Here is a 24,705-nt window from a genome sequence, read left to right as displayed (position 1 = left end):
GGTCTTTCTGGAGTCTTTCAAGTGGCATTTGATACTAGCACCTCAGGTGTTGTAATGAGTTTAGACTTTTTAATCCCTCTGGACCTACTTCAATTTACAGTAGCTAAGATTTGGCCTTGATTGTTTGACAGATGGGTGTGTGTAAAAGCAGTGTTAGCAGCATGTATGAGCTGTGTGGCTGCAGACAGGGAAACAGGAGATGCCTGTGGCGTTTTGCTGGCTGCACCTCAAATGGTATTTGTGTGTAGACACCACTCTGTTGGCCCTCCAGCCCCCAGTAACCCTGGCAAATAAACAGTGTAGTGATAAAAAGAAGTCAGGTTTTGTCAGTGAGATGGCTTGGAGCTCACCAATAATACACCAGTTTGGTAGAATAAATCTTTCTTCTCGTGTGAAGCACTTAATGGTTCAGGTTTATTAAAATCTCGAGCCCTCCATGCAGCAGGTTGGCAGAGAGGCTGGATTGCCACAGGCGATGCTCCGTGTGCCTGCGGAGCTCTGCAGAGCCACGCTTGGCAGATGGCTGACAGCTTTGCTGAAAGATGAGCTGGTTGTGGGATTTTGAGAGGGAGCGTAGCCCTTCTGAAGGACTGCAGACTCGATACCAGCACACAGTTCACTGCTTCTGCACCGGCTTAGAGACAGCATACCTGAGAGAAATGCCTAGGGAGTCTGACCAAGACATTAAAAATTCTTTCACCCTTTCTCTGCGCTGGTACTGCCATGGTGGGTAAACATTCTGCACACACCACCACACCACCACCACCCCCCCCCCCCCCGCACTTTTTTTTTTTTTAATTAAAAGTTGCCATTCTGGAAAATGGGGGAAGGAAATAGTACATGGAAAAAATGTGGAGATTAGTAGAAAACTGAGAGTTTTGCCTGAGCAGGGGAGATCTGTTCAGGACAGAAGAGGAGTACGTGTGACTGCTCTGTCAAGTGAGTGGCAAAGAAAAGGTGAAATGTTTACATTCTTTACTGAGATTTTATCCTTCAGTTAGGAGAAGGGGGAAGGGGTGACAACATCAATCATTATGGTGGATGCTTTAAAACTGGACTTCATAGCAGATACTTCAAAACTGAACCATTCAGTCCAGGAGTTTAGCAGTATTCAGAAAAAGCTCAGTGCTTTGATAGCTATCTTGGCTAGATGAATAACAAAAGATATTGTGCATCCTGTTAAAGATGAATTAATTGATTGTGCACTGACAGAAAAAGCAGCAAATTACCAGCAGGTTCCTGTGCATTTGTGTGATCCAGCAATTCCAGTGCTTCCAGCTGAAGTGCCTGGCACCTGGCCACCAGGAGAGAGAAGGCAGTTGGACTGCAGCTCTGGTCCACTTAATGATCTGATGTAGATAAAATCCATAATTGTACATATCTAAATATGTTCCTTGATGAAGTGCTGTGTTGGTCTCAGGGGTCTAGCCATTTTGTGTCTAGATGAGGTTTTGTCTTCTAAATATGTATGGTCAGCAAGGGAAACAAAATTACCCATAGAGACAGGACTTCCAGGAGCAAGGGTTAAAGAAAGATGATTTTCTGTAGCAGCCATTTCTTCCATCTAGTCTAAAATTTGATTTTTCCTTTTAGGACTTTTTTTTCCCCCTCTCCTTTGTAACACTTTCTCCTTTGAAATGGGAGTTTCTGTTTTGGGGGAGTATTTTGAAATCAACAAAATAGAAAGTAGACATACCTCAGTCTCAGTTAGGTTACATAAAGTGCTTTGCTGCCTTTTGGGGTTTGATCAGAGACTCTTTGAGCCATTGCAGTTCCCTGAATGTCGCGTGCTATCTGGTTTTAAATCCACCTTGGACAAAGTCACATGCATCATGCATGATTAATAATGGCTTTGTTAGCTGGTGTGGTAGAAGCTTAATTTAGTTACTGCTAAATATGCCTGATTTTTTTCTAAGTTTATTCCATCTATGTAAATCCCATGGAGGTGTTATTTAACAATTTCCAAGAGGAAATTCTGTTGGAGGGTGAGGGGTATTCAATTAGAAGTGAGAGATGTCTAGAAGAATTTCATGCATTGTTTAACTCTCATTCCTGCCAGTCAAATATATTTATTTTTTCCCTTTTGTATTGCCCTCTATTTTGCTACAAAAGATCTTGTGAGACCCTTCCTAAAATCATGAGAGGGAAATGGATGCAAAATATTTCAGGTATTAGAAAGTGCCATGGTTGAACAGAGCTTAGAAAACCTCTTTATTCAGAAATTAGCTGCAGGAAGTACAGGCTACATAAGCTTTCCAAAACATGGCAAAACAGCCTACATACACTTTTGGGACTTGCACACCCCATGGAAGTAGCCTCTGTGAGGCAGGTTTGTTTGTGCTTCTCTCACCACACCACCTTTGAGGGGCAGTTATGCAAAAAGCTTGTGCAAAAACCTCCTGTCATCCTGTTCAGGGTAGCGCATCAGTGTACATGCAGCACCAGCCTCTGTGCAGAGGCATGCCATTTGTATCCATGTGCTAAGGAAGAAGGGACAAGGAAGGGAGCATCTTTTGAAGATGTGTACAGGCAAAACAGCACTGAGCCTGTCCCTGCTGCATTGGCAGTGATCTTGCACTGCTCGAATTGTACAGAGGGGGAATGTTAAACAGCACAGAGGTTCTGCAGAGGAATCCTCATGCAATCCACTCTGAACTGTGAAAATGTTAACCTTGTTTAGCAAAAGGAAACACTGCTTTTGATTCATAAACTGGTAACTTCAAAAGCCCCTTCTCTTTGTGAATGAAGACCAGCCACACTAGGCACAGGAAACAATTAGTCCGTAGTTCTGTGGCTGGTCTGGGAGCTTTCTGTAAGGTTTTTGTTTTGTTACTTGACTCTAGAACTGTTTGTTAGATTTGTAAGTTCAAAGCCTGCCTCTTAGCTCCACGGGATTAGACAGTTTAAGTAGGAGCATGCAAATCAGCTTAGTAAACTATCTGAACACAAAATGTTGGACTCCTTATGGCATCTGGAGGGAGTGATCACAAGATTGAGGCAGTTGCTTTCTGTGGGCTCTATTATGCTAATCAGCAATGCTAAATTGGGTTTCTCTTTCTCTCCCACTCCACCACCTCCTTGTATAACATTGCTTTTACTTTTAGCTTGTTAGGTTGTCCAGGGGGCTGAAGATTTCCTCACTTTTCTACCATGCTGTAAGCAGCGGGATTGCATGAGAAAGGGAAAAGGAGAAACTCAGATCATATTACTGTAATTGTTAATATGTGGGCTAAGCACACTTTGGAACAGGTGGTAATGTGAGACACCTTTTGCTTGCAGGTTAGAAGAACCTATGCTTACTCCTAGGCTTTGAATTTCCAGTAGCAGGCAACAGGGTTGCATTGGAGTGCTGGGAGAACCATTTAATTTGGTTTACAGCACTTGTACATCCTGAAACTGAAAAAAATTCCTTCTGGAATCTGATTGCCTACTCTATGCACCATGTGCAATAATACTCTCTGTCCAGTATAACCTTTTCCTCAATGGTGCTGGCTGGTGATTGCCTCATTTGGTGTCAGTCCATGGTAGTTCCTGGCCAGCTTTTGGGCAGTTTTCTGTTGCACCTAAGAGATGAGTTATATTTGTGTAGGTTACCTGTTGTGAGCAGGCTTTGTAATGCTTTGCTCACAGGGCAGATGCGAGTAGTGACCAGAGAATGCCTGGTGACCAGAGTCTCGGTCCGGGACGAGCTGGTCAAGGTTCATTAGAAAGTTACCTGGAGTCTGTCTTGTGTGTAAAACAAACCCGATAAAACCAGCCTTTGTCTTACTGTTCCCAGAGCCCATCCCTGCTCTCTCCTCATGGCAGCGAGACAGCTTAGACTCAGATGAGGCTCGCCTTTCCCCGCAGGCCGGGCGCTTGATTCGCCAGCTTCTGGATGAGGACAGCGATCCAATGCTGTCCCCTCGCTTCTATGCCTATGGGCAGAGCCAGCAGTACCTGGATGATACGGAAGTGCCTCCTTCTCCTCCCAATTCTCATTCCTTCATGAGGTGGGTTGTGACTTGCCAGTGCTGACTTTCACATCCAGCTGCAAAGGGTTTGCACAGTTGCATCAGGCAGCATCTCTGTGGATCAGCTGTGCTGCGTTGGCTTTCTGTCCCTATTCACACGAAACTGATATTTTTGTAGAAGTTCTTTGTAGTTAATAATTTCTGGGTTTGTGCATTGATATCTAGGGACTTGCTGTTGCTGAAAGAGGCTGTTAGAGCATCTTTTGCTCTCTGTCACTGCACAGTAGCAACATAGCATTCTCACTTTTGTGGGCTTTGCCTTTATTTACACAAAGTTGAAGTGGCCCTCTCTACATCAAGATGTACTGTGGTTGTTTGGATAAGCTCTTCCTGCAATCTCTGCTCTTCATAGGAGACGGAGTTCGTCTTTAGGATCTTATGAAGATGACAGAGAAGACCTTACCCCTGCACAACTCACCCGGAGGATTCAGGGGCTGAAGAAAAAGATCAGGAGATTTGAGGACAAATTTGAAGAGGAGAGGAAATACAGAGTGAGTCTCTAGGAGTTAAGCATTTATGTGGAGATGTATGTATTAGCAGCAAAGGGAAGGGACACCAGGGAAGTGGGTCAAGCATACAGAAGGACACCAGGGAAATATGCCAAACATACAGAGGGCTTGAAAGCTTTTATAAGGAGGAAAGGGGAGAAAAAAAGGAGCAAAAAAGCTGCTGCCCTCTCCCAAAAGTGTGTATCCACACCAAGCAAATGACCTTTCCAGGCATTATGCACTATCCATGCAGCTCAAGAGAGGGAGGCTAATGAACTTGTAGGATTTTGACCACTGCTTAAGACAGTGTGTAGGAATAGCTGTGTTGAATTTGTTTGTTTGTTTATTTAAGTTCAGCATATGGGAAGCACAGTTGCTCATCTCATTTGCATGATGATAATCTCAGGACACCTGTGCACTGCAGAGGGGAGAGAGCAGCTGCCATTCATTCCTGAGCAAGGAACCACAGTAAAGTGCTACTGAGCAGCAGCAGTGTGCTGAACTCTTAATTGTTCCTGACATGCCCTTCCGATGCACAGAAAGCTTTGTAAGGAGCTATAAAGCTTTGCATGTGTGCATCTTTGGCTATCTAAATGGCAAAGAGTTGTACTGTAAAGGTCCTGCCTGCAATAGAAGAGGCTGAAAGAAATGCCCAGAGCTTGCTGTAGCCTGGCATTTGGGTTACTTTGATGTGTTTGGATGTAAGGCAGCCTTTGGTGTGGATACCTGTGTTCTAACACTTTTCCAACTGTTGATGCCAGGTTTCCTCTGTTTTGGAGGTGCCCTCTTGTTAGGAAACAATAGACACAAGGTGCATCCGGCCCTCTGAGTCACGTCTACAACTTAATCACTGCCATCAAATGTTTTGTGTTTTCTAAAAGGAAAATCCATCTCATGATGCCCCTAGCACACAGTGCTGTGACAGGCAGGTGCAGTTTAAGCAAGGTCTGAAATGGGCTGGTCAGAGGTGTGCAGCTGCCAGTCAGAAGCCAGTGCCTGTGCTCTGTGCTGGGTCCAAATTCCAGTGTACCCCTTTGTGCCACACACTTGTTTCAGTGAATGTCTTCTGGTGGTTTAACACAGATTCAGCATGGCTTTTCTTTCCTCCCAGCCCTCCCACAGTGACAAAGCAGCCAACCCTGAAGTCCTCAAATGGACAAATGATTTGGCCAAATTCCGAAAGCAGCTTAAAGGTGAGCAGCCACCACTGGTGCACCTTTGGAGGGGGGCAGCTTGACTATGCCTCATTTGGATTTGATGTGAGGCAGTGATCCTGTCACTGTCACATTTTAAAAATGAAAAATTGCTCATCTTTCCCCAAACTTCCCTGTTCAGAGTCAAAACTGAAGATATCAGAGGAGGACCTTGGCCCTGTTGTGCGTCAGCGCAGCAACACACTCCCCAAGAGCTTCGGCTCTCAGCTGGAGAAGGAGGATGACAAGAAGCAAGAGCTGTCAGATAAATCTGCCAAGCCTGCTGTGGAAGTGACCCTTGACTCCATCCAGAAGAAGCTTCAAGAGAAACGAGCAGAGACAAATCGACCTGAAGACATTAAGGTACAATGTAGACAGGTCAGATTTAGGCCTTTAAGTGCAAGTAGGTAACTTGTAGCTACACAGTCACTTGTGATGAAAGCGCTGTGGTCTTCTACATTTTGTTAAAAAGTCTGCAGCCATTAGTCTGGGCTCACTTGCTTTAGTTCCTTGCTCTCTGCCCTTAGTATCTTGATTTTTTTCCCCAGAGCTCAGTTTCTATTGTGTGTCATCTTGTGTTCTTTGTCTGACCCCTGTATATTCTAAGTAATGTTTCTGAATTACTGCAATTTTTTCCTGCCCTATGTTGGCTATTTCTGTTGTTGCATCCAAAGGCTTTTGGCAAATTCTGAGTCTTCCAGTGCTTCTGGAGATCGTGTCATCTGTTTACTTCTTGTTCACTCCAAAGCTGAATGTTATTCTCTCAGGGTACCCTTCAGAGTTTCACACTGAGCTCTGTTAGCTGCTGTCATCTCTGAGGGTTATCAGCAGGGAGGTCTTTGTGTCTGATGTTGTGAGCTCCTGAGGATTGGGCAGGTTTGTAAATGAAGTCCTTGAGTCTGCTGACATGTAAACTGCAGTGCTGTACATGAGTGAGGCAGACAGCATTATCTTTTTTTGCTAGATCTGCGGAAGAAAAACATACTATAGCATGTATTTTGACTATTTTCTGACTGTAGCAAGAACCTACAGCCTGGCCACTTATAGAGGGACTGTGATAGTATTTGGTGCTGTGATAGGGAGAGAAGGCTTGGTATCAGGCAAATTTGGTGGGGGAATTTTGGCCAACTTAGAGAAGTCTTCTCTAACTGTCTCCCTTTTTTTGGCTTTGTCACCTCTTGTCTGCTGCAGCTTTTCACTCCATAGCAGAATTGGCAGAAAGAGACAATCTAGCTGCACTTGAGTTCTTGGTAAAGTGTGTTTGTGACAGTCAAAGCAAAGGTGTCAAGCTTTACAGGAGGTACAGGAGTTTGTCTCATAGTTCGAGAAGAAAAAAGGACGTGTGTGTTCTGTTGTAGAATTTACACTTCAGATCTTAACTGAAGAAGAGCCACCATCATTAGAAGTTGCTTAGTGTTTTTTTCAAAGCACACTTGTAACCTATAAATCCCCCTTAGGTACATAAAATACCTTCATATGCAAAGTTTGTGTGTTTAATCTGCCTGCATTGTGCCTAGGGTTCTACTCACATTAACAGTCTTATTTGACAATGTAGCTGGGAAAAGAGAACTGGAAGGTAGAGATGAATATTTAAAATGTAATGATGGTATGACATGACTTTGGTTATGCCACAGATCAGTATTTCTTGAGTCCAGGAATCTGACTTTTTTCCTTCCTTCCTTTCTCTCTCTCTCTGCCACTTTTCATAGGACATGACAAGAGATCAGATAGCAGCTGAAAAAGTGGCTCTTCAAAAAGCTTTGCTGTATTACGAAGGCATTCATGGCAGACCGGTATGTACTGCATAATTTTTATTTTTTCTTCAAAGTACATCTCTCTGTGTCTTTGTGGTAGATGTTGGGGGCATCATTTACCCCTAATGCCCCTTTGATGTCAGGTCACTAGAGCTTCTTGCTCTCCAAACCACATGTGCACCCTCTAATCCACCTCCCTGATCCTTCACTTCTGCAGCTGCTGCAGAAGCCTATTCCAGTCAGGGTGATGTCCTCATGCAGCACTGGGCTGGACAGACACCTGCAGGACAGAGCCTGCAGGCTGAATGGGCATTATTTTGGCATTGTGCTCACCAGGTTCCACAGACAGCCAGTTTGTGGCCCAGTGAACAGTCTGCACAGAAATATTTGTGCATGGTCCACCATCCAGCCAGGAAGTTTGCGGTTTTCTGGTATCAGTGGCTAATTGGGAAGGCACCTGTATATAAATTGCACCTTCTTAGAGGAGCTCCCTCATGTTTCACTCAGTGCCTTGCTTTTTGCACATCCTCTTGGGCCAGAGAATTCTGAAGAAGTTTGTCTCCTGAGCATCACAGCTTAAGTTGAAAGGAGATCTGAGTCTTCTCCTGAGAAACAGATGGGTTTTATCCATGTACCAGGAGAAGAGAATGGCATAAGGTTTCTTGTACATCACATTTTAACAAGGGCAGCTTACTTGTGAGGACAGAGAATTAAGTATTGTCTTCTGTTGATCCCTGCTGTGGCAGAAACACAGTAGCTTCCAGGCCATCAAGTTGGCTTTCTATGTGTCCCTTCTTCTCTTTCACTGATGACATTATAATCTTTGTTACCAGCTGTGTAGGTAAAGTAACTTAATTTCAGAGTGCTGCTGATCTTTTGAGCAGTGGCTTGGGAGCAGCAAATTACTGCTTATAAGGAGTACTTGATTAGTGCAGCTCACAAATCTGTCGTTCTGCTGCTGCATGGGATTCCTGATCTTTTCCTTCTGAATTACTTCCTTCTTTATCCATTGTTTTCAAAAAGTCTGACTCATTTATTTAAATGCCTTCATGGATGCTAATATTGTACAGTCACAAACTGTACTAGCGGCTGAAAATGGCATAGTGACATGAGAGGACAGGCAGATTTATTCTTGTGTAAAATAGGAAAAGGGCAGCACAAGGGAATCCACTCAACCTTCCCTGTGTTCTCTGTGAGACCAAGTCTTTTTTTGCTGCTTTTACAGTTATATAAATCAGCAGTTGACATCTTACTGAAGTGAACTCACTTCAGTGTGTTCAAAAAGATAACAAGCCCAGAGCCCGTCTTGTCAGCATACTTTTATTCCCACCTACCCTTTCTGATGCTGCATTCATACAACTGCTTTTTAATTTGTTTTGGTTTTAAGTGAGCAGTCTATACCTAGCAACACTGAACTGTGTGGCAAGGAAGACTGATCAGCTTTTGCTGTTCCCAGCTCCTGGCAGTGGAGCAGTGGAAAAGTACTGGGAGCTTGAGGAGAATGGGGATAGTTCAGCCAAGTTTTTTTTTCTTTCTTAAAGATATTTAACTGAACAAGAAAAACAATGGAGCTCAGATTTATTGTGCAACTGGGTCTTTCTGCACCAGTGATAGATGAACCTGCAAAGGTGCAACTGTTTTAGTTAAGCCAAAAGTCTGTCTCTGCAGAAATTCTTGAGTTGCTCTAACAATGCAAGCAATGGTCTGTTCTCAGCTGCTGCTCTTTTGCTATGTTGAGTGTGCCCCAGAGTTGTGTCAAAGGCTCCATTATTCAAACAGTCTCTTTGCAGTTTGATGTTCTCCCAAAATATACTCAGGTTTTGCTGGTCTTACTTATGTTTACCTAATGAGACAGTGTGCCCATGTACTAAACGTTTAGTTTCCGAATATGCTTTCTGTAAAGTTTGCTGGTGTAAGTGAGCTGCAGGGCAGGCTCAGACTCCATACACTTAAGTTCCAACTCCTATATTAATTCTCTGTGTTGTTCCTCCACATTGATATTCAGATACTGAAGGATGTTGTTTATCTTTTCCATTCTTCAGCATACCTAAGGACTTTGTGCCCATTCCAAGGCTTATGTTTATTTTTCTGTGCAGAACAGTGCTGTTAATCAACTTTGAAAAGTTGTTAATTGAAGGTTTGATTCTCAGCCTCAACATAAGCCTCAGCATAGTCTTGGGGTTTTCTTAAGTAACAGACTGTCTGAGCCAGCAGTAGTGTTGTACCGCCTGTTCCACAAACTGCTAATCTTGTAAAGCTAGGAATAATGTAATATATATATTTAGGGTAACCAGTTTCTCTAGTTGTATTCCTGATGGGTTACAGAGAAATGTGCAAAGCTGGAGGCAACTTGCTGGCCAGTGCAATTGAGTGCAGGCATATCAGCACAAAACTCGATACAAAGAGGGCTGAGTGAATTGTTTGATGCCGCTCACATCCCTGTAATCCATGTGAGCTGCTTACTCAATGGGCAGCTCGAGGCTGTTGGGAATTGGAGCCCTGCTGTGCTTTGGGATGTGGGACATTTGGCCCCCAGAGCTCAGACTGCCCATCTGTATGCCCCTTATCAGGCCTGGGGATGTTTGCATTGAACCAGGAAAGGAATAAAGATGTTCTTCCTTCTTCCTCCCTGTTCTTCTGCCCCCCACAGAGGGAACATAGGCTTGGTTATGAGGAGGAAGATGGATGCGACCTCCAGATCCTTAGAGTTCATCCCTGCCATCCCACTCCTGGCAATACTTACAGCCTTTCTGCTCCTCACAGGCCAAAACCCTCTCTTTCGCTGGAGGGAGGATGTAAAAGCTTTAGAAAGATTATGCCAGTGAAAGTCAACTGCGGACAAAATAAAATGCAGTTCCCTTTAAAATTGCCCCCGTCTCAAGCTGTATTCCCTTTTCTCCTATTTCTGTTGTAGAAAGAGAGATTGCACAAAGCTCTCCAGGGGTTACACTGTTTATGCTGGTTTTTATATGGCAGTTGTTCAGGTGCTCTGGTGATTAGCAGCAGTAGAAAGGCGTGACATCAGTTAAAGCTTCCTCATAAGAGCTTTATAATCTAAAGTTAGACAAAAGATCTAATGGAAGGACACTTGTAGGATGAGAGTCAGACAGTGCTGAATGATGATCAGGTTTTGCTGAGGATTTTGTTTGTTTTCTAATGTGCTGTAAGAAAACACTGAAGAAATAAAACCCAGCTTGAATCTGAAAAAAATCCAGAAATGAACACACTCAGTTTGTAATGCTCTCAAACTGGGGAGGGTGCACAGCAAGCAGTAAGGAGGAGTGGAGTTAAGGACAGAGCAATGTAAGGAGCACCTGGGGCAGACATCACAGCACTATTCTGTCTTCTCTATGCCACACAGCCCTGGCACCTTCCTCCCTTCTGAGCATTGCAGTAAATTCTTCCCAGTAAGGTGGCTGGGAGGAGGGATGGAGGAGGGCAAGGTTAGGGGGTTAAAAAGATGAAAAACTGCTGGCTTGGACAGGAAATTAGGAGGAATAGCAAAGCCAGAAAGTCAGCTTTTGTGAAAGCTGTAGTTTACCCTACTCAAGGGAAGTCTCCTCACATTGCTGTATCCAGTCGGTGCAGCTGCTTTCTCCTTTCATGAGTCATAAACACAGCCACTGAGGGCCGGCCACAAGAACAAGGATGGGAAACCTTGTCCTGTGCTTACAGTGGCAGACGTGATTGCAAGCACAGAGTGCTGCCTCTGTGGGTCATTTAGTGCTGTGGACATCTGATCCCTAACTGCTCCTTTAAACCACCTGTCTCATACAGCCCCTTTAAAAGACACCCCACCCACAGCTTCAGCTGGCACGGACACAGGCGATGCGATGATGGACAGGAGTTTCAGGGCTAGTGCTGCTCACCTCTCATCCCAATACTCTTCAAGCCCCTTCAATTCTCTTCAAGCCCCTCAGACTGAAGGTGATCACAGGCACGTGAGTTCTGCAGTGGAGTATTCGCTGTAGGCTTCATGGATCTCTCCTCTTTTTCCTTTTCAGGTTACCAAAAATGAACGGCAGGTGATGAAGCCGTTGTATGACAGGTATCGCTTGGTCAAACAGATCCTCTCCAGAGCCAACACCATCCCTATTATTGTGAGTACAGCATTCTTTTGGGGGCTGTTTCTTTGGTTTCAAGAGGAAGCAGGAATCGCCACACTTCTGCACACGACACAATCACTAAGGCTAAGTCCCAACCTCCCTTATCACTCAGAGATAAAGAAAATGAGTGAGTCAATCATACACTTCATACTGAAGTTCGGAAAAGCTGGTCAAGGGACTCTAGTGCCCACCTGTGAGCCATAGGGCACATCTCACCTTGTGTTGTTTTCTTCTCTTTCCATTGGGCTGCTGCTGTTATTTCATCATCTTCTGTTTGGCTACAGCCTCACTTCTTTTTCCATACCAACCTACGCTGAGCTGTAGGTCTTCCATGCTGCTTGGTTACCCAGGGTTGTATGTACAGGGTTCCTGTACACAGGAACACAGACTTGAGTAGATCCCACAGGAGATGCCAGGCATGTCTTTGGCTGAAAGAAAGGGCCCTCAGTCTTCTAACACTTAATTTGTACTAAAGAGGTCCTCCAAATGGTGGATATTCCCTCATTCAAGGTGGTGCTTTGCCACCAGCAAGGAACCCAATACACCCCTCCAGGGAGAAAATTTACTCTTTAATTTTAGACAGTTTGTGTATTCCAGTTTTTAAAAATTAATTAATCTAAAAAACCCACACAGAATACTTCATGCCTGTCTATGGAAAGAGAATTCTTTTATCAGAGTTCCTGTTTACTCTGTCATGTGTGAACCTTTTTTTGCTTTTCCTGAGCAGTGCTCATGTCCTGCCCACTTTCTGTAGATGGCCAGTGAAGTGAACAGGCTGGCACAGCACTGCTCAGTGCAGTGCTACTGAGAAGTGGGGCTATTTTCTGCAAATACTGGGAGGTGTTCCTGGTCCTGCATTTCAAACAAAATAAAAAGTTGCTCCTCCTGGAATATGCAAAATAGTCCCCAAAATATGTGCTGTGAAGACAGGCAATCGAGAAGGAGCAAACTGTGTAGGTGTGCATGGGCAGTTCAATGCAAAGCTCTCAAAGAGACCTCAGGTCCTGTTTAGACACAAAACTGAAATTTCACAGAGGCTGTCAAAGGAGAGATGAGACTGGTTTGTTCCCACTCTTCTGAGTACAGTGAGAGGCTCTTAGAGAGACAGGATACATTTGAAAATCCAACTCTACATCAGTAGGCACTTCAGTGGGAAATCAGGCTCCTGGAAAGCAAGTCTGGAAAGCCTGCCTGAGCTTACCCTGTAGCTCTGGACAGCCAGCCAAATGCTCTCTGTGTGTATGGGCCATGGGCTGGGGGTTATTTTCTTGCAGCCTTTGTCTTGCAGTCACTACCCAGGCGATATTGGAGCATCCAAGTTTCTTTTTAAGAACAGAATGGCAGTGGTGTCCTTTGCTAAGCAACATCCTGAGAGAAAACAGCCCAAGGTTCAGGGGGTTTGCCAGGCATTTTTCTTCTTTGAGGAAGATTATTTCTCCTGGTGGTGTCCAGCCGTGAGCTGAGAGTGAATGTGTGGGTGAGAATGAGCTGAGAGCAGGTGGTGGAGGAGAAAGGGGTTCACAATGTAACATACTTGTTAACACCTGTCACAGGGTTCCCCCTCCAGCAAGCGGAGAAGCCCTTTGCTGCAGCCAATTATCGAGGGCGAAACAGCTTCCTTCTTCAAGGAGATAAAGGTGAAGACCTCCAGCTGCTAACTAATTGCTCAGTTTGCATCAACTTTCCCCTTATACCAATGAAACAGAATGGTTGATTGATTTTTTTTCATCAGTGTTGATTTTTTTGCAGTGTCCTCCTGAAAAATCAGTAGCTGCTTTAAGCCTCGCCAATTCTGATCAAATTCTTCCCTTGTTGTAGATAAGACTACAGTATTTCCTTGGCTTTGCATACTTTCCTATCCTTCTCCTTTCCCCTCTATTTGCACATAATATATTTCATTTTGCTTTAAAAATTTTTTTTGAAAAATCACAATTACCGTTGTACCTTGCTTTTTTTCTTGCTTTCCTCCTTTCTTTTAAAAGGCACTAACTTGTTTTGCGGTAGTTTCTCTCACTCCCAAGCTCTGTGGCTTGCACCCAGCACCGTGGCAGGAATGAGCTCTCACAAAACTAACCCTCGCACGTGGAGCCAGCCGGGCCACTTACAGGATCCTTACCTGCTCCCATCCACTTAATTTATCCAGGCTCTTTTTCACCCCCTTGTGCAGGGTGTTTTTAACTTAAGTGACATGAGGATGGAAGTGAGAACATCTCAGTTCTGGTAGTTGATACTTGGGCTGATTTGGATGGCAGGATTGTTGTGTTTCTTCTTGTGCTGCTGGGAAGTAGTAATTTGGGGTTGGGAAGACTGCTATGATACTGGGCCTTCTCCCCTGAGGAATAAAGTCCAACAGCAGATCAGGACACACAGCGTGGAGCTGGGCCCTGGCTTGCTTTCTGTGCCCTTGCAGTGTAACAAGTGAGAAAAGTGCTTCTGCACATTTGGATCATTTATCTGTTGTCCAGCCAGAGCTTGGTTAAATGTAAATACTGCAGAGTTAGAGATCCAAGGTGATCCGAGTGCAGTAGATTGTATATTAATGGACTGTTTTAGGCACTTACCATTAATACCAGATTGCAGAGTGAAGATGTTAAGCTGCTGTTTGGAAGTTGGTTAATGACCATTGAGCTGCTTAGTATTTTCTAGATAACCGCTGGTTCAAATCTGCAGTACTGGTCTGGTGGGGAGTGGTTTTGTTTGCTTCTGTTTCTTTCTTTTACTCTGTCCTCTGTTCACCACCTCTGTGTGCACCCAGTGTGAGAACTTAGAGCTGTCAATTATGGTGATCTCTGATGGCCAGCACGGGCTGGTGCTGTGCCAGGGCAGCACCAAACCAGTTCAGCAGTGTCCTGCAGGGAATACAAACCTGGAAGGGTTTCTAGCAGAAGATCAGGATGACAGCCTTAAGCCTGTTAATGTTATGTGCCTATTAACACTTAAATGGGGCTCTGTGAAGCTGCATCTGGCAGCTTTGTACTGAACTACACTCAGAAGGAAAGAGAGGAGATTGCCAGAAGGCCCCAAAACTTAGCTCCTGCATAGGTCCACTATGGACAGGGAAATATTTGACAGGCCCCTGATAATGTCAGTATTTGGGTGTTTCTTGGGGGGAGTTTCTTGAAGCATTTGGGAGAGTTGACTAAAAGCATGAAAGGTGGTGTGAGATGACCTTGCCAAACGTTTTGGGACAGTATCTTGAATGTTGTGTTGAAAAAATCGTTGGGATTCTTGCTTTGTGGGATTGCTGATGATAGGATACTCTGGGGATTTTACCTTTGTAATTCTGGAATGCCTCATGGTTGCCTAACAATCCAGTCAGGTGCATGCTAAATAAATCTAGTTGATGAAGATCATTCTAGTTTAAGGTGTAAATGCTGCTGCAGGTTTAGAATGAGGTTCCTATGTGAGATTTTTTCAAGGGAAGGCCTTGGAGGGCCTTCCTTGTTTGAGTTCTGGCTAAGAATCCTTTTAATTCACTCTTTTGTATTTAAGAGCAAAATGATTTCAGAGGTCTTGTGACAGCCAGATGCAGTGTTTTGGCTCTGGGGTCTAAATGAAATCTCTACACTTTCTTCTCCTCCTGTGGGCTTCCCATGGCAGGAGTCTGGCTCCTGAGCTCCTTGCTGGCTTGGGCAGCTTGCTGGTGTCCTGCAGGGAGGCAAGAGAGGCTCGTGGGTGTCTGTGAGGAAAACACCTTGCATCTGTCCTCAGGAGCAACTTGTCACACTGCTGATGGAAATTGTCCCTTTGCTTTCTTTCCAGGAGCTATCCCAGAAAAGGGCATGGGAGCTCCTCCGTTGTTGGCAGAGAGATTGCCCTAAAGCAAAGCGTGCTGTTTTTACTGCTTAGACTGACTGAGCAAATGCCTCTCCACGGCGCAGCAGGATCCGTGTTCTCCTGCTGCAGCCCTTCCCAGTCTGGGCAGGGGGGCATGCCTGGGGACTGGGAAATGGCAGTGAGGGATGGTCTCCCCTCCCCAGTTCAGCCTGGAGTTGTTGGCAGGGTTTAAGATCAGTATGTGGGTGCTGGTTTGTGCTTTCTGTTCAATGTGTACAACTGATGTCTGGAGAAATGGGTCCTGTCTAATCATGTGCTAAATATTGCTTCAGCTTTCCCAAGTTCCCTGCAGATTTTCCTAAGATGCATTCAGACTTCTCTATATCTTTTGTTATTATTGCTACTCAAAACTTCTTCTCAGATAATGTTCTTTTTCACCCTCCAGCCTCAGTCTTGGTTGTAATTCTTAGCCTATGGCTTTGCAGTGCATTATCATGATGTAGAGTTTTAACTTAAAAAGAAAACTCTGGGCAAACCATAATTTAATTTAAATATATGCATTTATAAATCATTGACTTTGAGGATTTAATGGGACTAAGCCAGGTCCTGATGTTACATTATCCCTTTTTGCTTGAAATATAGGAGTATTCTCTTAGGAATAATTGAATTATTCACAAGGAATTACATGAAAAAAATCAAGAGAATGTCTTCTTTAGGTCCCAGTGCTGCAATATATTTTTGTATTGAAGACTTCAGTGATGTTAGCTCCCAAAAGCTTTTAAAGATACCCATATGCTTAGGTCCTTCCTGGCTAGAGTTACATGGCTGTAAAATAAATACACTTACACGTACATACGCACATATATATCTAAGAGATTTACTGTCCACGCTGCCATTTGCCTCTTTGTCTAAGTAGCCTTGTTCCTTATATTAAGGTTGAAAACTGCCTTCTAGAAATGTCTCTGTACATAAGAGACAGGGCCTTGTTCCCTGATAATTAAAATTATTTCTGGACAGTGTCACAGGACAAGCCCTACTTTTGAGAACACAGTGAATTGGTGAATACCGAGTGCAGCAGGGACTTTCAAATCTCATGCCTATAAGTTTTGTAAAAAAAAAAAAAAATGGAACACAACCAATTCATCAGTGTGCTTTGGGGAAATGGGAAATTGCACTGTGCAGAGTTTCCAGTACAGTTTTTACTTTATTCCAGCTAAATGGTCAGAGCTGATGTTGGGAACATGTTAGCAGCAGCAGTCCTTTTACAGTCAGTCATATCCCACATTTGGGTAATTGTACGAGTGCTGATCTGAGCTCACTGGTATTGCTGTACAAGCATTTGAGGTCTTGAGTTCAGCCATTAGAGAGAGCTGTTGAGCTGCATCTATTGAGAGAAAACTCCACGTTTTAACCTGGCAGTCTCACTGCTGGGAAATGTTTGCAGGGAAATGCAAAGGATGGCTGGTATGCTTTGGACAATACGCATAACAACTGTAAGTGCATTTATTTATGTCAGAATACATAAACTAAACAAAAAAACGGGTTGCTCTGAACCCTAGGTATTTTTTTCACTCAGTTTTGTTGCCCTGGGTCTCCTTAACCAATCTGAGTTGGTGGTGGCAATTTCTCTGTTATGCTTTGGTTCTAGGGTGTCTTACTGATGGTCTTCTGGTGTCCTGTGTATTGCTTGGCAATTGAAGTGTTTGCTCTGCCTTTCCACTTCTTTTCATACTTGTTCCCCAGTGCATGTGGTGAAAGGAGGAACCTGTTCCTGAGAAGGGAAGCAATAACCTGTCTTGTTGTGGGGGTGCTCTGTCCCTGTGTGTAGGAGGAAGAGGAGGGGTCTGAGGAGGACAGCAGTGTGAAACCGGATTTCACAATTACCATGCGGACAGATTTCAGCGTGCGCAGCTTCTTGGATCAACTCGAAGATGATGCTGATGGCTTCGTTTCCCCGGTGGATGATAAGATGCCATCTAGGAGCAGTCAGGATATGGGGCTTTCAAATCTCCATGAAGCATCCATGTATGTTGAATTCACAGGCAACTTCAAAAAGTTACTTCTTGCTGAGATAACATTTTATTTGTCAGAAAAGTGTCTCGGGTTTTTCTGTCATTATGATCTGAGCCAGAAGTTTTCATGTTTTATTTTTAAATGCAATAGACCCTCATAGGAAAGGGTTTGGGAAGAAACTACCTTGTCCTGATACTGATACTTAGCATCTGCATCTTTGGATTCCATCACTAAATAGTAACTCCACCTGTGTCAAGCCTTTGTCATGAAAACCCTGCACTCCAAAAGGTTTTTCAGGTTTTGGAGAGGTCAAGTGGAAGTAGCTTTGCTAGTTCCAAATCTGATGCAGACACATGTAGGTGGTAGCCCTAGGTTGTGAATTGAATTGAATTTAGTCCTATAAAAGTCACCAAACCCAGACCCATCTGCAGCAAGTAAGCTTTGTAGAAGTTAGTGGTGAATTGTGAAGTGCACACTTGACCTCCTTAGAGGCTGCAGCTTAAGACTGATCATTTTGCTGAACTGAATTCAGAGAGCTTTATGTTTCAAGTAACGTGAGGCTGCCAGAGCTGCTCGCAGGAGCAGCTTCCTTGCTTGGCATACGTACAGCTAAACATCTGTAGGTTTACTGTATGTTTCCTGTTATAATTGTGTACATATGGATAATCTCATTTATCTTTTAAACCCAACAGCCCTGAACTGTTAGAGCAGCTCCAGGAAGTCAGGGAAGAGAAAAAGCGAATCAGAAAAAAATTGAGAGACTTTGAAGATAACTTTTTCCGACAAAATGGAAGGTAACAGTTTCTCAGCTGCCTCTCTGTTCTTCAGCTACTTTTAATCTGTTTTGTGTCTCCAAAGATCTCCAGATATGCAAAATTACTTGAATTCTTATTAGTTATTTATGCTTCACTGTCATTATCACTGCTTTACTCACATTCCGGATGGTGGAAGAGTTACCCAGTGTTACAATAACTAGTTTTTTCCCCTAATGATTGCTGTCCTATTCTTACTTGTCTGTGAGGTATTCAGACACTAGTTTTATCAAGTATTTCTGCTTTAGTGTAACTGGTTTTATTGTTCTAAGAAAATGTACCTCATTAACCAGCTGATAGAATGTTTTCATATATTTATAGTCTTAAATTTTCTTGTCTGTTTCTTGCCACCAGCCATCATCCTTAGGGGCTTTTCTAAAATCACTGAAAACTTAAAAAGCCAAGAGCAGTCTGATGAAATGCCATCTTTCTTTTCATGAATGTGCCTGTTTGTGTAAGTGCTGTGGTGCCAAGCCAGGAGACGCTGTATTTTATTTTGCCAGGCTCTAATGGGCTGACACTTAGATGGCTCCTGAAGTGTTTTCCAGCTTTTTTGCAGAGCTGGTGATTTCAGACAAGCAGGGCATGTTTCAAGTAGGATTTGGAACTGTGGGATTGTGCTTAGCCTCAACACACGAGAGTCCCACACTTTGTTGGAGCAGCTTGTTTGCCCCTTTTTTTTTGGTTTTTTTTTTCCTCTCAAAGGATAAATGTTTTGGTCTTGTTCCCTGACGAGGAGTGGAGGAGAGGAGCTGCTTTGTAGGTCTTGTTGGGGGACAGAGGGAGGCTGCTGAGGGAGGCTTCCTGTTACAGAAATCTTCATGATCTGCTTTCACTCCCACTAGGAATGTGCAGAAAGAAGACCGTACTCCCATGGCTGAAGAATACAATGAATACAAGCAGGTTAAGGCCAAGCTGAGGCTGCTGGAAGTCCTGATCAGTAAGAGAGATATTAGCTCCAAGATCATGTAAAGGAGGAGATTGTTTTTGCCAATAAACAAAGAGGAGAGAGCACCAAATGGACAAGTGCATGAAGTGGATGCAGCGGGAACCTGACTGGGGAGAGCTGAGGAGCTCCCTGAGAACTGAAGGGTCATTCCCAGAGGTGGGAGAGGGAGGAAAGGTGGATTTCTGTCACTCTCTACATTTGCTGTTGCCCACTCTTTCTCCAGGCCTGATGCCCAAAATGGAGTTTGCCAGTGTAGGAGGCACAACACTGCTCAGTGACTGCACTGAAGGGATCCTTCCGGATGATTTGCTTACAGATCCTGTAATATTTAGAATATCAAAGCCAGCCATGCTATTCTTTTATTTTTCCCCCCAGGATATTATATCAAGAGGCAAAATAGGATTAATAGTAATGAAATCATCAAATAGCTTCTACTTTAGTTGAACAGACAAGTGCCCTGACCGATCTCACGTGAAGGTACAGGTTAGACCAGCACCAAGACTGTTCTCTTGTAGCTGCAGTAGTGATTTGCCCAGGTTTTTGACCTGACTGCTCGGAGTCCAGCATCTTCTGTTGCTCTAGAGAAATGCTGTAAGAATCTCCTGGTCATCAGCCAGAGCTGGTGTGAGTTGCAGTTTGGCACAGGCTTGAGTTGGGTTTTCTTCCCACTTTTTTGATGGCAAATCCAACCAAAGTAGAAGGAAGTACCTGCATGTTTGGGGTAGTAAAAAAAAATGAGCCATGCATCCAGGTTTTTATCAGCTTGTTCTGCTTGGAGGGTGATACTTAGACCTTCTGACTATGTTTGGGCAATAGGGAAGAGAAGAGGTTTTAAAAGCTTTAAGTCAGAATCCCTTGGGATTTTGGTGGTTGGGTAAATACCTGGTGTCAAATATGTGGCAGGTATCTGGAAGACACCCCCTCCCCCTCCCCCCCCCCATTATTACATGTGCTTCATCATGATACAGACACCTGAGCCCAAGCTGAACAGTCCACACAGGTGTCCCACAAACTCACACACCTACATTTTCTTCTTTCTTGCACATCAGCCCTGTGGGCTGCAGCAGCAACACAGATGGTGGCAGCTTTTCTTCCCAGTGCAGGAGGTATAGCAGCACAGAGGAGACTGCAGGGAACTGAGAGCATGGAGCCATGCTCTGCCTGGGGAAAGGGCCCCTGTCTCAAATGCAGTTTTTGGCAATGCAGTGTTTTCAAATTGTTTATGGCTTTCAGGAAAGAAAGTCTGGGGACACCTGATTCAGGTGCACATGTCAAACAGGTGCTGCCTGAAGGGGGGAAAGGCCCTGAGTTTAGGGACACCAAGTTTAGGGACACCAGGTTTGGGGACTCCACTGAGGGCTCACAGTTCTGCCGTCCTGGGACACCCGGGCTCACTCTCCTGCTCCAGAGATTTGTGTGCACCCCTTGGTCTGCCCTGAGCCAGGCTCCACCCTGATACCCAAGGGAGGGTGCTTCTGTAGTGTTTCCTTCAGCTCCCCAGGGGATCACTGCCAGTGTGCAGAAGCCAAATCGCCAAGATGGAACCCAGTGTTGATTGTAGCCAGGCCTCATGCATGCCAATGCCACACCAGAGGAGCCAAGAGGACTCCCAGAACAACTTCTCCCCCTTCCTTCTTTATTAAGGGCAAGTGGGCTCACAAATAGTTGGTTTTGGGTTGTGGTACTTAGATTTATCCCCTTTCACTTGCCATGTGTGCTGTGTGTGTTCTTGCCAAAACTGCTGCTGTTTTGGTCTCTTCAGGATCCCTTGAACTCTTCAAAGGTGGCCATGGGCTGCATGTGCCCATTGCTAGTCAGGGTGGGTAAGGCAGAGATGTGTGTTAGTGAAAGCACTTGGGACGAGGACTCACAACTTGGTTTGGTTTTTTTATTGATTTGCAGAATTGCCTGTTCCATATAAAACCAGCGAAGACTGAATTTTGTATTTCCAGATAGTCTGGAGGACTTGTGTTCTGACCTGGGGCTTGGCTTTTCAGAGGTGCTGAGTTCCTGTCTCCTGAGACAGGATCTCCTCTGATCCTTGGGATGTGTTAACTGGGCTGACAGATTGGCTGAAAAAGTGCTTTGAAGGGAAGCCTGACCAGGGTAAACCCCTGTCCCACCCCAGGGCAGGCCAGGAAGCCAGAGCTGTGCCTTTGCCTGCTCCTGTGGGCTCTTCCTCTCATTGTCAACTCTCTGTAGTTATTTTAGTGAAAGCAGCTGAGCCAAGCTGGCTGCAGTGTCACTCTGCTGGTGGAAGTGTGGGATGAGAAAGAATGCTGGGTTACCAAAAGGTCCTTAGCACTGGCTCATTTTTATATTGTTCAGGCCCAGTTCAGCAAAGTAAAAGCCTGGAAGGGTGAGTGTGTGCCTCAAGCTGGCCTGCCTTTGGGATGTGGCTGAATTACAATGGAGTAAAGCCTGTTTGCTTTGCTGCATCTGGGCCTGGACACCTTTAAATGAATGCAAAAAGCAATTTCTGCCCTTTTTCATAATCATGCATTTTTTCAGTGGGCCAAGGCTTCCCAGGAGTATGTTTTCTCTGCTTATTTTTAAAGCCTGTTTGCACTGTGTACTGATAAATTATCTCTTTTGCTGGGTTTTTCCCCTGACAAATCTTGATAAATGATATGTAGGGAACAGTTCATTTTATTTTTAAACTGATGAGATTGTAGCATTTTCTGATGCTTAGTTACTGCTGTTTACATGGTATATTGCTAGAATTTCAGATAGTTTCTATGAAATGTAAGTACAGTTATGCACTTTAGAGAGTTTATATTTTTGAACTTTGAAAACTAAAAGTAACAAAACCTATTAATGGAGATTGTACATTAAAAAAAAAAAAAAAAAGAAACACACCTAGCCATCTCTCTTTTTGAACTGGTCTTTTCAAGTCCTTCCCAGTGGCAAAAGAAAGCCAAACTTCAACTGCCTTGTTGTGAAGGGAACTGCTAGAAAAGATTAGAGAGAAGGGAATTTTAAAATTCCAGTCCTGGAAAGACATGTACAAATGGTGAACTTTGTTCTGGGTCTGCAGATGCTGTGACTCCCCTCTCCCAAACCTGCACAGGAGGAGGACTCCTGAGCACTAAAACGTTGTCTTTGTATCTCCCACAGATGATTTGACTTCCCACTGACCACTAATAGCCAGAAATTATGTTTGCCCCACCACACCAAGTCAATTCAAGCAACAGCTGTGCATTTTGTTTGATGATTTGTCTGTGCCAACATCAGTGATTACTGACTGGAGAACATTAAATACAAGACTGTGCTTTTTAAAAGGTGTGAAGTACTGTACAAAATTGTACTTTAGTGATATAAATAAGCTATTTAGTGTAAGACAACCTTTTTCCATGTCACTAGAACAAGCTGTCTGCTGTAGGATGGCAGTAGGGTTTGTTGGGCTTCCCCTCCCCAGGGGCCATCTCGGACACGTGTCTGTGTTGCCACACTGTGGTATAATAAATCATTATAATGTAAATGTTGGCCATGAATGGGTTGTGCACAAAGTGAGATTGCAGGAGTGAAAGGTAGAGGGGAAACTTGTCATTCTTACAAGTTGCATTTGGTTTTATTCTGTTTACTGCTGAGTAAACAGTTGAATAATGGATGTTTCTGTTAAAAGCAGTGAAATTAAAGCATTTTTCTTTTAATCATTCTGCTGATACATCAGTTGTTATTCCTGGTGTGTGCAAGTTTCAGAGGGTAAGTGCTGCCAGCCATCCTCTAGCCTGAGGCACTATCTTTGGAGCTGGGATTGACAAGTCAGGGATTGACTGTTGCTGCTGAGATGAGCAACCAGACCAAAATTGCTACAGGTTAAGTCAAAAAAAATGTTTGCAGTGAGTCCAATACCTGGAGAAGTACAAAGTAACCCACAGTTGGGCAAAGGGGACTAAGTGGGGCAAAATTAATTGCACTAATAGTCAGAGCTTGCAGCATCTATATCCTAGAGGGACAAGCACAGATAAGACCATGAGGGCAAGCCAGGCTGATGGCTGAGCAGGATCTCCTGGGCTGCTCCTGTTTTTCCCTGAGGTGTTGAGTAAGGTTGTGTTGCCTTTGACTGTCACAGCAGGTGGGGTCGGAGGCCCTTTGCTTGGGGTGCAAGACACAGGACTTGGCTGAGAGTCCAAACTGGACAGCCCACCCCAGACCTCCACTGCATGTCTTGGTGCCCCACATTTAGAAGATTCATGGGAAACTTGAAGCTCTTGTCCTTGGAGATTGGAGTGGGTTGACATCTCCAGCTCTGGGAGGGGGCAGACAAGTCTCATGAACCTGCATGGTCACTCACAGCATGGAGAGTGGAACACTTGCTGGACCTTGGATGGTCGGCAAGTGTATGATCCTTGTGCTTCCCTTTGGACACCTGCATGCAGGGAACTGTCTCCTAGAATAATGGATATGTATATACATCAAACAATACATAATTTTGCAAATACCTTGGTGTATAGCAAATATTTGGGTTGGCTGAGTGCAGAAGCCAGGGTGGGTGTGGGGGCCTGACTGAAAGAAAAAATTGGTAATAATCACTTTTCTTCAGACTGCATTTGCTGTACAAAAGCAACTTGGGAATGCCATCATGCAGCCAGTGCATTCCCCAGCTAATGCCACCTCAGTGACTCTGGGCTCGGCTCTCTGTTTACATGATTTATGTAAGCAACTTCAAACTGAATCTGTGGTGTCCTTTTTAACATAAATGGATTGAAAAACATTATGTGTACACTTTGTATTTTGTATAAAATAAGAAAATACAACTATTTTGGCTGCACAGGGTTGGTGACAGCTTCTGTTCTGTGTGGGAGGCTGCCAAGGGGGGCTCAGCTCAATAAAGTGGCTCATGAAGTCCTCAACAGCCCTGGCCCCTCCCGCCTCCTCCTCCTCAGATGCACAGGGCTGACACCTGCTACTGGAAGAGAGATGTGTGATGATGTGTAAATACAAATATACACCCATTCTGCATTTATATAAAACAGATACACACTTACCTCTGTAGTGTAATACATGTTATCTACAATAATGCAACACACTGTATACAAAATACAGACTGTCTCCACTAGACACAACAGTGTCTAGACCTTATGCAGTTACACAATGCAGATCACAGAGTAATGTGCACACACTGTATTGTATATAAGAGGATGTGTGCACATTCCTATGTGTACATAGGATCCATCCATCTAAACATAAATGCAATATATGTGTCTAATCCACAGGCATTTATATTTACCACAGGGACGGAAGTAGTGCACTTGTTCTTAATTCAACCTTCTCACAGAAAAATTCCTCTTCACAGCTGAGCCACTGAATGAATTACATCTGCATGTCCTGAATGGTGTCCCACAGTGCTGGGGAGCCAGGCCAGCACCACGAGGTCACACCACTGCTGGCTGAGGCCCCAGGTGGTCAGGGTTCCCTAAGCCACAGCCACTCACCTGCACACATGGAGAAGCCTTGCTGGCCATTACTGCCATGAGGAAAAGGCACTGCTGCTCTGTGAGAGGAAGGAAAGGAGGAGAAAGGGAAGGATGGAATGACTGAGGGCTGCTCTCAAGTCCAAGCTTTCCAAAGGAGGATGTTCCTGACTTTGAGACAGA

The 24,705-nt window shown here is 44.3% G+C and overlaps 1 protein-coding gene across 1 annotated transcript in view; it reads left to right on the top strand.

The window, feature by feature from the left end:
- Positions 1-20,894, top strand: part of FAM13A (family with sequence similarity 13 member A) — a gene marked incomplete at its 5' end in the record, with an annotated part of 122,084 nt that extends 101,190 nt beyond the window's left edge. Inside the window, 10 exons of the mRNA XM_082281222.1 lie at positions 3,779-3,992; positions 4,366-4,504; positions 5,613-5,694; positions 5,837-6,057; positions 7,404-7,487; positions 11,453-11,548; positions 13,108-13,191; positions 17,160-17,356; positions 18,037-18,138; positions 19,002-20,894. Coding sequence (XP_082137348.1) covers positions 3,779-3,992; positions 4,366-4,504; positions 5,613-5,694; positions 5,837-6,057; positions 7,404-7,487; positions 11,453-11,548; positions 13,108-13,191; positions 17,160-17,356; positions 18,037-18,138; positions 19,002-19,128 — 1,346 coding nt within the window. The 3' untranslated portion in view covers positions 19,129-20,894. The remainder of the gene's footprint in view (positions 1-3,778; positions 3,993-4,365; positions 4,505-5,612; positions 5,695-5,836; positions 6,058-7,403; positions 7,488-11,452; positions 11,549-13,107; positions 13,192-17,159; positions 17,357-18,036; positions 18,139-19,001) is intronic.
- Positions 20,895-24,705: the final 3,811 nt, after the last annotated feature.

This window comes from Coloeus monedula (genome assembly GCF_965178545.1).
Source record: "Coloeus monedula genome assembly, chromosome: 5".
NCBI lineage: Eukaryota > Metazoa > Chordata > Aves > Passeriformes > Corvidae > Coloeus > Coloeus monedula.
The sequence above is the reverse complement of the archived record's forward strand: the minus strand, read 5'-3'. Positions and strand labels throughout refer to the sequence as shown.